General features: G+C 43.8%; 1 protein-coding gene across 1 annotated transcript in view; it reads left to right on the forward strand.

Annotated features, from left to right (window-relative positions):
• Positions 1-12,005, forward strand: part of LOC311003393 (uncharacterized protein) — a 107,888-nt gene that overhangs the window by 85,900 nt on the left and 9,983 nt on the right. Inside the window, exons 8-12 of the mRNA XM_083995134.1 lie at positions 2,980-3,908; positions 5,439-5,705; positions 7,849-8,020; positions 8,226-8,288; positions 11,033-11,370. Coding sequence (XP_083851260.1) covers positions 2,980-3,908; positions 5,439-5,705; positions 7,849-8,020; positions 8,226-8,288; positions 11,033-11,370 — 1,769 coding nt within the window. The remainder of the gene's footprint in view (positions 1-2,979; positions 3,909-5,438; positions 5,706-7,848; positions 8,021-8,225; positions 8,289-11,032; positions 11,371-12,005) is intronic.

Raw genomic sequence — 12,005 nt, forward strand, 5'->3', positions numbered from 1 at the left:
CCCGCCAATTTGAAAAGAAGGGATTTAAATAAATGACAGACGTGGAGATTATTTTCTGTCCTGTGACGTTCTGTCATGTTCTCTGCTGTTCATTCATTGGCTGTTTCCTTAGTTTCCATATTTATTTTTTGATTGATTGTTAGTATATTCAAGTTTTTATATTTCACTACAATGTGAAAGTGAATATAAAGTTTCATTTTTACATTTTTTAACATACAACGTCCAACTTCTGGTGTTTTTTTGTATTTATTTATAGGCTACCTGTTCATTCTCCTTCTGTGTCTTGTGTTGTCATGGTTACAGGAGCTGCTGCTATAGCTACAGTAAAAACAGGATGACACAGATTTGACCAATAATTAATGATGTTTATATGATGTAATATAACAGTCAGTCAATGCAACCTTCGCTCCTTTATGTCTCATTCAGAGATTATTCATATCAGCACTGACATTTAACAACATTTAACATTTTAGTGTTATTAAGTCAATTTTAAGACAAGGAAATAACAGTAGGGTGGACATTTTATTTTGATTACCAGTCTTGGGCTCTTTTCAGACATGATAAATGTTTGTGTAAATAAACAGCCAATCACCAGCATTGTTACATTATAGTCTAATCATGCTGCATGCCGATTGGTTCACTGATGCTGAGCAGATTTACTCATTTCCTCCTCAGGTGTTGAATTGCAATCAAACCAGTCTGACTAGTCCATAAAAGTTCAACAACCAGCACTAAATTTTCCCTCAGAGGATCATGGGAGTTTGAGCACCAACATATAAAACACATAGATCACTAATGAAGATGGTGAAACATCGTTGACACCGTTCAGCTTCTGCAGCTTCTCGGCCGTCGTGTCTTTGTCTCAGACTCATTTCAGCTGCGTCACATCACGGAAACATCCAGACAGACGGTCTCAGGCTTTAGAGACAAGACAATAAATCACAGCGTCCTCGTCTCCACACACACACACACACATTACACACACACACACACACGCATTAAAGTGTCCGGTGTGTTTTTGACGAGACAGACAGATCACCGAGGCTTCTCTGTTGAGCTGGGAGAAGCTGCAGAGCTGCAGAGTGACGGGGCTTTAATGAGACCGAGACTCTGTTAGAGCTGATTTTCATAATCCACTGAAGGAGCCAAATGACGGCTTTAGAAATCAGCCCGGACGACTGATCAGAAGTCAGTCTTAAACTCTGTGAGATAAAGATGATGAACTTTTCTTAATATTCTCCAACATGTTGAATAAAAAAAGCTAATTACTCCTTCATTAATGTCAATCATACTTCAAAATGCGACAGCTTAAGGAGCCGTCGTCGTCGTCTTCGTCGTAGCAGCAGAGCAGAGACTTGCTGCATGTGTCTGGGCTTCACTGGCCTCAATGCATCCAGAGTGTTACATATCATTATGTTAATGAATTGGCTCAGTGCTCATTGATTCTCATTGTTCTCCACCGCCCTGAATCGACCCGGGGCGTCGCTCGCTGCAGCAGGTGGAGATGATGATCTGGGCTTTGAAGAAAGAAAAAAACCAAAACATTAAAGCAATTATGGTTCTTGACTTCTGCTTCTGTCATCGGGCATCGTTTCTGTATTTATATCCAGATTTAAACTTGATGAGCGGTTTCCGTTTCTCATAGTGGATAGATGAAGATTTGTATTTGAGCATATAAGAAAACAAATCTAGTTCAGGGTCAATAGTTTATTTTCAGGCTGAAATTCAGACTTTCATTCATTTTTATAATTCACACACTTGTTCTTTTCTTACCTTGACATCATCACCTCTGTGTGTGCGTGCCTTTAAATCTCTGTGAACCTGCCACTTGATAATGGAGCTCATCTTCATGTGAGTGGTTCATATTCACTGAAGTGAAAAAGATGAAGACGAGGATGAAGCCGTCTGACATGAATGAATTAGGACTGACATCATCGTGTTTGACCTCCAGCTCGTCAGCGTTGTTCTTCATCCATCTCTTTTGTGTCTGTGATTGATGCTTCTCATCAGAAGCTCTGTCAATAATTCATGTTCATTCTTTCCCTCGGGGAGGAAAATTATCTTTTCTTTTTTCTTTTTTTCCTGCCTCGTTTGTGCAGCTTCGCCCCAAAACCAGCTCGTGTAAGAGTTCCCCTTCAGGAGCTTCAGTCTTATTTGCATCTCCTTTTGTTAAAATGGTCAAATCTGCAGCTTTAAATGAAGCAGGAGGAGTTATTGTCGTTTTAGCTGAAATTATCTTCATCAATCAGTGTTTTTCTTCACCTATAGTTCATGTCTGTTTGCTGTGGCAGCGATGACCCACATAGTTTATTAATAGAAGGATGAAGAAGCAGGAAATGGACAAAGGGAGTTGTGCAAAAAAAACAAAAAAACAATCAGACACAAAAGCAAAGGTGTGTGCGATGTGTTCAAATGAAGCCGTAAACGCCGGCTCCTCCACAGCTGTGACTTAAAGGATCAGGTTTCTGGCCTCATTAAAGGATCAGGTTGATCTCCAGAGAGGAAACAAAGACCTCGTTTGTCCCGTTTTCCTCTCGTCCTGTCATGTGTGATTTATGTTAGATCACCTTCTACCGTCCATACTCGCCTCCTATACGCGGCCGTCGCTCCGTGTTTTCTACGCTCATGTCACTGTGTTCTTGTCAAAGCCTCACACCTCCTCCCCCCTCCATCTCTCTCTGTCTCTCTCTTCCTGTATTATCCTCCTTCTGTCTCTTTCACTCTTTCTGCTCTTTTGCACTCAGAGTTAAATTTATGGTGAGATTTTCTAAAGAAGCTGTAAAACTCTAAGATCAAATTAACCTCAGGGTGTTCCCTCTGCTCTCTCTTTTCCACCCACTCACCTCTTTAATCTGCTGATCGATATTTTCCCACGCTGACTCTCAGATACTTGGATCAGATCTTTGTCTTTTACTATTTTATGTCTTTAAAGTCTGTGAATTGATATTAAAACCTTTATTTTCTGTGTTTTTTCTCCAGTGAAATCAGACAAGATGGAGAAGAAGGAGGAGAAGAAGGTGGAGGACAACGTAAAGATGACGGACCTGTTTGGCTCTTTGGACAAACCCGAGCAGAAGAGCGTGAAGGTCGACTTCATGATCCCAGAGCCTCCTGCTAAAGTGGAGAAAGAGATGGAGAAGGAGAAGCAGAAAGAGGCGGATAAGGAGAAAGAGAAAGAGGCAGAAAAGATAAAAGAGGAGAAAGAAAAAGAAAAGGAAAAGGAGAAAGCAGCAGAGCAGGTGAAAGAGAAAGAGGCCGAAAAGCTTAAAGAGGAGAAAGTGACAGAAAAAGGGAAAGAGGCGGACAAACAGGAGGAGATAAAGAAAGAGGCCGAAAAGGGGAAAGAAAAAGAGACGGAGAAAATAATCGAGTCTATGCAGCAGAAAATAGAAAAAGAGGAAAAAATGAACAAGGCAGAAGAATCAATGATGATGAACACAGACAAAATGGAGAAGGTAGAGAACAAAGCCGAGAAAATAGAAAACCTGGAGAAGACAGACAAAAACGAGAAGTCCAAGGTGGAGGAAAAACCTGAGAAACCAGAGGTGAAGGACGACAAAGAGCAGCACGTGGAGAAGGTGGAGAAGACACCGGAGCCTCAGCCCACACCGGTAAAGATGGAGGCCGGGAAAGAGAAGGAGGAAGAGAAAGAGAAAGAGAAGGTGGAGGCAGAGACGACCAAGAAGACGGAGAAGGAGGACGAGGTGGAGAAACCGTCCAGCGAGAAACCTGCAGAGAAGACGACGCAGCAGAAGGAGGAGGACAAAAAGACGGCGGAGAAAAAGACTGCGGAGAAAAAGGACGACAAGAAGGAGAAGACGGCAGCGAAGGCCGACGGAGGAGAAAAGGCCAAAAAACCTGCGAAACCTGCAGCGAACGGCAGCAGCAGCGCCGCTCCCAAGACCAAGGTAGGTTCACAAGGTCACGGTGGAGGTCACGGTGTTTGTTTCAGAGCAGGTCGGTCACACAACGTCACAACTATACACTCACACACTCACACACACACACACAAGGTAAGTGTTTGTTACAGTTCATTCACAGTGGAGCAGGTGAAACAGGAAGATCTGAAGTCACACAGCTCTCGCTCCAGTTTACCAACATTACATCATCATCATCATAATACTACTAATTATAATAATAATACATTTTATTCATACAGCGCTTTTACAGCTCTCAAAGACACTTTACATAAAATCAAATAGGCTACAGAGGAAATGCAAAAAAAGTAAGTACAAAATACAAAAAATGCAGAAGTGCTCAGTGCAGAGATGTGAAAAAGGAGAAAGAAAGAAAATAAATGAAAAGTACATAGAAGAACGAACAATGTGCATGTATATTTGTAATTATGGAAACTAATGGGGGGCACAGAGAAAGAAAGACAGCTACTGTTGCAGATTAAAAGCAGATTTAAAAAGGTGGGTCTTTAGTAATGATTTGAAGATTCATCATCATCAGGATGAAGGTTTGTTCATAAACAACACTGGTTCATCATCAACTTCACAAGAGAAGTGTGAATCACAGAAACAAACTCACAATGCATCAAAGGGAGCTAACACACACACACACACACACACACACACACACACACACACACACACACACACACACACACACACACACACACACACAAAAAGTAAATAGTCATGCACTGATACATTTCCATAAACACAGGAAACAACAACAAAACATTTCACAGAATGAAATCCAGAACATAAAAATTGTTTTTTTTTAGATGAAAAAAGTTTGTATTGTTTTGGTTAAATAGGCTCAAACTGATCCAGAACGTAACACAACTCAGTTTGTACAGTTATACATCATCATATAGTACACACACTGTACTACACCAGCTCGTCCTGGTTTCACTGTGTTTATTGTTGCTCAAAAGACATGAAAAATAATGTTATGTTGTCTCATCATCACACACACACGACATAGAAACATGCACTGATTTTTAGAATAATAATGAGTACATACATACACACACTGAAGCTTAATGCTGCTGATTGGTTGACTTTTCTCTTGTGAAGCTGACTGAGGCTATAAAACACTGAGTTGTGACAGTTTGGTGAAGTGGAGACGAGTTGTGTGACGTAAACAGGAAGTGGATCCTGGTGCATGCTGCTTCTGCTGCTGCTGCTTCTGCTTTGTTTACACCTGCTGTTATGTTCACTACAGAGCTGTTTACACTCATACTGTTGATTTAACAACAGATATGATTTGAATTATTATTATTATTTGTATCATCTTTTCATTTATATCATATTATTATATTATTATCATTTTATTTCTGGTTCATTTCCTGCCTGTGCTGCTGAACCCTGCTGCCATTGTCATTTGTTCTCCTTATTTTTTTCTTTTTCTCCATCTCCTTTGCTTCCCCTCTTTATATTTTTTGCTCCTCCATCCCATCCGTTCCCGTGCTCCCCCCCTCATCGCAGCCTGTTGCCGGGGCGACCAAACCCAGCACTGCCGGCGCCGCTGCCAAAACGCGGCCGAGCTCCAGCGGCGGTCCGCCCACAGCGGCGGGCCCCGCTCGGCGCCTCGCCCCCTCCTCCTCCATCACCTCCACCACAGACAAAAAACCCACCGCGGCCCGGGCGCCGTCCACAGCCGCCGCCGCCGCTGGGCCCAAGCGGCCCCCCACCGCCTCCACCAGCCGCCCCTCCACAGCAGGCACAACCGCCGCACGAGACGCCAAACCCAAGGTGAGTGTCAGAGAGTCAGAAGGAGGAGCAACGCACCGGGGTGCACCGAGGATTTAAAGGGATACATAACCAACATTTTTTCTTTTCGTGTTTTGCCTCACTCCCGAGTCCATGACCAGCAGATAGACACCATCCTTTCCACTGTGCGTGCAGTAACAAGGGAGATAGAGCCGTATCGCCCGTAATTAGCTTAGCTCAAACACTGGAAGTGTATGGGTAGTGTTAGCCTGCCTCCTACCCGAGTCGAAAACAGCAGTCAGAAGCTGATTTCATATTAGCTCTAAACTCTGTAAATATATCACTTTATTTCAAACATGTTTAGGTGAGAAAGTAGCCGTTTAGATCAGCAGTGTGTCGTTAATTTGTCTAAATACCAGCTGTTTACAATTTTGTTTGGACGAATTTGGCGCTACTCAAGCTAGCCGTTGTGACCAACGCACTTCCGGTTACTTTCACAAAATAAAACACCCGTTGCCCTTTAGCTACATACAGAAAACCATGACGATAGAATTTGTGCTTTTACTTTGAAACAGGAAGCTAACCTACCCTCGATGTAGCTAGCTTGAACCAAAATAAACCGTCTTTGCTTGAACCCTCCGTTTTGACCGATCTCGTCCCGTTAGCAGCGTTTGACCGCTCAAGATGCCTTACCGGAGAGTTTTGTCAGCTCTGAGACGAAGATCGGCCCGCCGGTTTCCGTTTAGAGTTGCTGAAGAGTTTCTCTGATGACTTTACTGTAGGTGGAGGCAGGCTAACACTACCCATACACTTCCAGTGTTTGAGCTAAGCTAGTTAGCGACTTTAGGTGGAGGCAGGCTAACACTACCCATACACTTCCAGTGTTTGAGCTAAGCTAGTTAGCGACTTTAGGTGGAGGCAGGCTAACACTACCCATACACTTCCAGTGTTTGAGCTAAGCTAATTACGGGCGATACGGCTCTATCTCCCTTGTTACTGCACGCACAGTCGAAAGGATGGTGTCTATCTGCTGGTCATGGACTCGGGAGTGAGGCAAGACATGAAAAAAAAAATGTTGCCGTATCCCTTTAACAAAACACTGCAGCGTTTTAGACGCAGCAGCAGGTGGAGACGTCCACGTCCACACGTCTCCTGGAGGTGCTGCACGTCTCAACGATGGGTTTGGATCTGTTCTTCCTTCTCGTGCATCCAAATGAGAGTTTAGTTTGAAGGTATTCAACATCTAAAATCTCACAAAAAAAGCTCATCTGTTTCCCCCTCGGTCAGAGAATTTGGCCATCTGGTCTCTGTGCCTGTCAGCGTGCTCAGACTCACACTGGTGCGTTATAACACTCTGGTGAGTACAGTCTGAGGGTCGACAGGGGAATGAGCTGCGTGTGAAGTAAGGGGCTCTACGACACGAACAAGGCAGAAAAAACAAAAGCTGTTGTCAGGAGACTTTAATAAAGCTGAAGCAAAGACGAGCTGATAATGTTGAACTCAGAGAGGAAGAAATAATCCTACTTCCTGTTACTGTCCCTGTTGCTACTAAGTCATATCCAACCCCTTTAAGAGCAGCTTTTACTAAGGTTTTCATTCATTAACATTTTGGCTGCTTGTTTTTAAATCTTATTAGATCATTATTAAAATGTTTTGACAATAACCAAGCAGCTGTTGTATTTAAAACTGGTTTAAACAAATGTTATGAAGCAGATTTTAGTGTCTCCACTTCTATTCTTACATTGAATTCCTCTAGATTATAATAATAACAATAGCCAGTAATGAGAGTCATAATCATGATCGGCCTCTGTCTCGTCTTCCCGCCTCCTGAGCTGCAGTCGCCGTGGAGACGCTCGGCGCTCGGGGGGGCTGCAGCAGCGTGACTCAGGCCGGCTTGTTGCAGGACGGCTCAGCTGTATGTGGAGCGCCGTGGCGGCAGCGGCGTCCCGGGGGTTACAGCGCAAAAAAAAAATCTGCTGCTGAATGAAATGAGCAATCCTGCAGGAGGAGACTCCATGATGCTCCGTGTGTCTCTGACCTGAATCTGAAAACAGTGAAAACATGAAAACACTTGTCTGAACCGATGAGCAGCAGCCAGACAGACGGAGGGGCGTTGTTATATTACATTGTTGACTCTTCCTTACCACTGATTCCCTCCTTGTCCTCGTTGTTTTTCTGTCCCCAGTCGACCACAGAGAAGCGTCCTCTTGTGCCAAAGGCCGCCACCAATCAAACCGGCTCCACTGCTGCCACCAAAAACGGAACTGGTCCCACAGCAGCCAGTAAAACCAGTGCACCAACGCGCACGACACCGTCGACTCGCACCACCGCCACCACTGCAGCCAAAAAGCCTCTGGGTATGACACACACATGCACACACATACACACACACATGCATGTATGTTTGTGCAGCACCCAAAACACATGTTTTTGGTGATGTAAGAAGATTTTCCACATCAGTAATCAGTGTTTGTTTTTTTATGCAGAGACTGAATCAAACAAGTTAATGTTATATAATAAACCTTATTATAAACTCATATAAACTCACCGTCTGTGTTTCAGCCTCTAAGACGGACAACAAACCAGGAGAGGAGAAGAAGTCCAGCACTCTGAGGAGCTCTGCAGGTAACACACACACACACACACACCTGCAGGTAGAGGGTTTCAAAATAAAGCCACCTGAAAATTGAGTTGGGAAACGTACATCATGTGACACGAAAAGCAATATGGTGCTGAGATGAGACACAATGATAAATAGTAGTCAAAAAGATTTAATATTTTTGGATTATTATCAAAATGATATATCTAACAGGGTTTTTTAAAGCAGTTTTATGCATTAAAGGGCAATTCTGGGCAAATTCAACTCAGGGCTGTATTTTCCTAACATTTTAGGTCTAAAAGAAGGAGCAGTTAAACTGAAAATCTTCAGATTCCTCCTTTTAGACCTAACATGTTAGGAAAATACAGCCCCGAGTTGAATTTGCCCGGAATTGTCCTTTAATTTCACATTATATAAGGCAGTTAAAGCCTGTGGGTACAGGGCTTGGCAGTAAGGTTGACAGCTGGATCAGAACAGTAATAATTAGAATATTTACAGATACAGAACAATAAATTACATCTATTTTCTATTATATGTTAAAATAAGTCAAATTCAGTGTAACATGCTCAAGTCAAATGTGTAAAAGATGCAGCATCTGTTTGTTTTAATCACATTTTACCTTGAGATTTTAATTTTGCACAAACTTACAGATGAGTGACAGTGAATCATATAATATGTAATAATCAGCTGAGTGTAAATATGGTACAGCGATTTATGATGATTAAACAGGCGACAGTGTTTTATTATTTCACTCTTTCCTCTTCAGTAAATCCTTCCCTGGCTTCTTTCTGTTCCTACACGGCTCCATCTCTGCTCCTCGTGTCCACAGATTAGTTTACATCCTGGCAACAGTGTTAAAAGCTGTCAGCACGAGTGTGTGTGTGTGTGACACTGCAAACACACACACGCTGTCCGACCGTGACAATGGCGGTCAGGCCGGGATAGAGACAGAGCGAGGCTTTATTTGCTGAAAGGCTGCAGAGAGTTAGAAACCTCGGCGGCAGCAGTCGGTGGATTACTGTCCCCCTCGCTGTTGACAGGAGTTTGCAGCTCGTGCTGATAACGGCCCGAGGTTGTAATAATCTGCCGGGGTGCATACGGCAAAGTCAAACCACTCTTTAGAAACACGGAGGATTGCTTCAATTAAACACGTCTTAACGGGAGCTGGAGCTGCAGCACGACGCTCTGCTGACTCGTCACTAAATGTGTGTGAATGCACAGATTTTAAATGTTGCACTGAAGAGAAGGATGTTAAAATCTATTCACTCTTTCAAAATAAAGGCGTCTGCTGCACCCAGATTTTGGTCGTTGTCGCTCTGTGCAGAATATTCAGTGCAGAAATAGAGACGCTGACACACTAAAACAGGTCTGAAAGAAAGAAATAAGAAGTTTGAGCTGCCGTCTGCCACCGTCTGCTCCTCTCTCCTGATTTATTTGTGTCAGTCACACTCTGTGTCCTCTGTTTGTTTGGCTTTGTGTTTACAGAGCATCATTCTCAATATGTGATGCCTTTCAGGTTTAATTTGTTGCATTCAAGTGCCAGTTCAACAGCCCCACTGAACATCAGAGTAGGCTACATAGAGGTTAAAGCCTGTGAATGAATGGGGCCCACTAGTGGGCAGTGAAGGTATCACAAGTGTCAAAACAATATGGTCATAAGGCGAGACATAAGCTTCCAGTTTGATCCCTGTCTATATTCTGAAGGTTTTTACAGAGGGGTTGGTTGATATATCATTCACAGCCTGATTTATACAACATTTTATTCCTAAAAACATGGCAAAATTGGATTTTTTTTTAGGACTGGTGACAGTATTTTCTCATTTACAGAGTGATAAAAAGAGATATCCAAAATCCTCCTCTGTAAAAACTTCTGACTTTAATATGTCAACAAAAAACAACAAGAATTTTGAAAGTGGCTTCATCCATTGTTCAGATTTCTGTTCTGGAAATGTATGAAAATTAGTGCATATTTAATTAGATATTGCCTCATTTACATATTTAACCTAAAATTTGACCAAACTTGTAATACAAAAAATATTTGTCTTGATGTGAGTGATAAACTTGGGAAGTTTCATGGTGAAATCGCGACTAAAATTGATGCAGGCAAACCGACATCCTGGAAAGTCATTACTGTCCGATCGCAGAGCGCCTGCTCTCCCTTTTATTTTGGACATCACCACTGCACTGCTTGACTGTTTGTTTCTGTAAAGAAATCATCACAACAAGGACAAAGTGTTAGTTTCTGTGGCGGGGAGAGCCGGCGCTCTGTGATGGGATAGTAATGTCTTTCCAGGATGTTTCAGAGTTCGGCTATCTGAGGTGAGTGGCTACATGCAGAAACACAAAGTTTCTACTGTTTCTACTCTACACTATATGAGTTCACTGGTGTCTCTAAGGATTCCAGTCATGTACCAGAGATATTTGATTGTTTTTTTAAGTGTTTGTTGTGGTTGAAAGAATTGCCCCCATGGGTTAGCGTTGTTGCTATCGCTAGCGCCGGGTAGCCATGGTGTAACTCCGGTTTGCCTGCATCAACTTTAGTCCCATTTTTTGCTCCCCCCAACACTGGGTGACCATCAGGACAACGGTTTAGGGGTCAAAAATGACCGGAATTCTCCTTTAAAGTAAAAGTGAGACATTTCCACAAACATGAGCTGGATTGACTTTATCCAAGGATAAAAAATGTGCCAAAGCTCAGAAATCAGTGTGTCTTATCTGCAGGAGAAATGTTAAAATGTAAAACTAAAGTCCCTGTCTCTGTCCCACTCAGACCCCACCAAGCCCCGGACCTCCACCGCCACCAGCAGCGGCCGCAGCGCCGGCTCCACCACCGCCGCCTCTCGCACTCGGACAGCAGCAGCCGGAGCAGCGGGATCCAAACCGGCCACGCCATCCTCCGCCTCGGGGACGGTACCGGAGAAGAAGCCCCCGGTGCCCCGCGCCCCCCGGGCTCCCGCCTCCTCCTCCACCACCACGGCTTCTACCAACGCCACCGCCGCCTCCAGGACCACGGCTCGGCCCGGCTCGGCGTCCGGCCCCGACATCCGTAACGCCCGCTCCAAGATCGGCTCCACGGACAACATGAAGCACCAGCCTGGAGGAGGGAAGGTAGGAGACCATGATGATGCTGCTGCTTCCTCACTAACTCTTCTTCTCTTTCCTCTCCAGTGTCAGTAATAAAATCAAACTTTATCTAACTCTCACCTCCTTAAAGGGATATGCCAACATTTTTTTTTTCCTGTCTTGCCTCACTCCCGAGTCCATGACCAGCAGATAGACACCATCCTTTCGACTGTGCGTGCAGTAACAAGGGAGATAGAGCCGTATCGCCCGTAATTAGCTTAGCTCAAACACTGGAAGTGTATGGGTAGTGTTAGCCTGCCTCCACCTAAAGTCATCAGAGAAACTCTTCAGCAACTCTAAAGGGAAACCGGCGGGCCGATCTTTGTCTCAGAGCTGACAAAACTCTCCGGTAAGGCATCTTGAGCGGTCAAATGCCGCTAACGGGACGAGATCGGTCAAAACGGAGGGTTCAAGCAAAGACGGTTTATTTTGGTTCAAGCTAGCTACATCGAGGCTAGGTTAGCTTCCTGTTTCAAAGTAAAAGCACAAATTCTATCGTCAACACTACCTATACACTTCCAGCGTTTGAGCTAAGCTAATTACGGGCGATACGGCTCTATCTCCCTTGTTACTGCACGCACAGTTGAAAGGATGGTGTCAATCTGCTGGTTATGGACTCG

Source organism: Trachurus trachurus, assembly GCF_905171665.1.
Source record: "Trachurus trachurus genome assembly, chromosome: 20".
Lineage (NCBI taxonomy): Eukaryota > Metazoa > Chordata > Actinopteri > Carangiformes > Carangidae > Trachurus > Trachurus trachurus.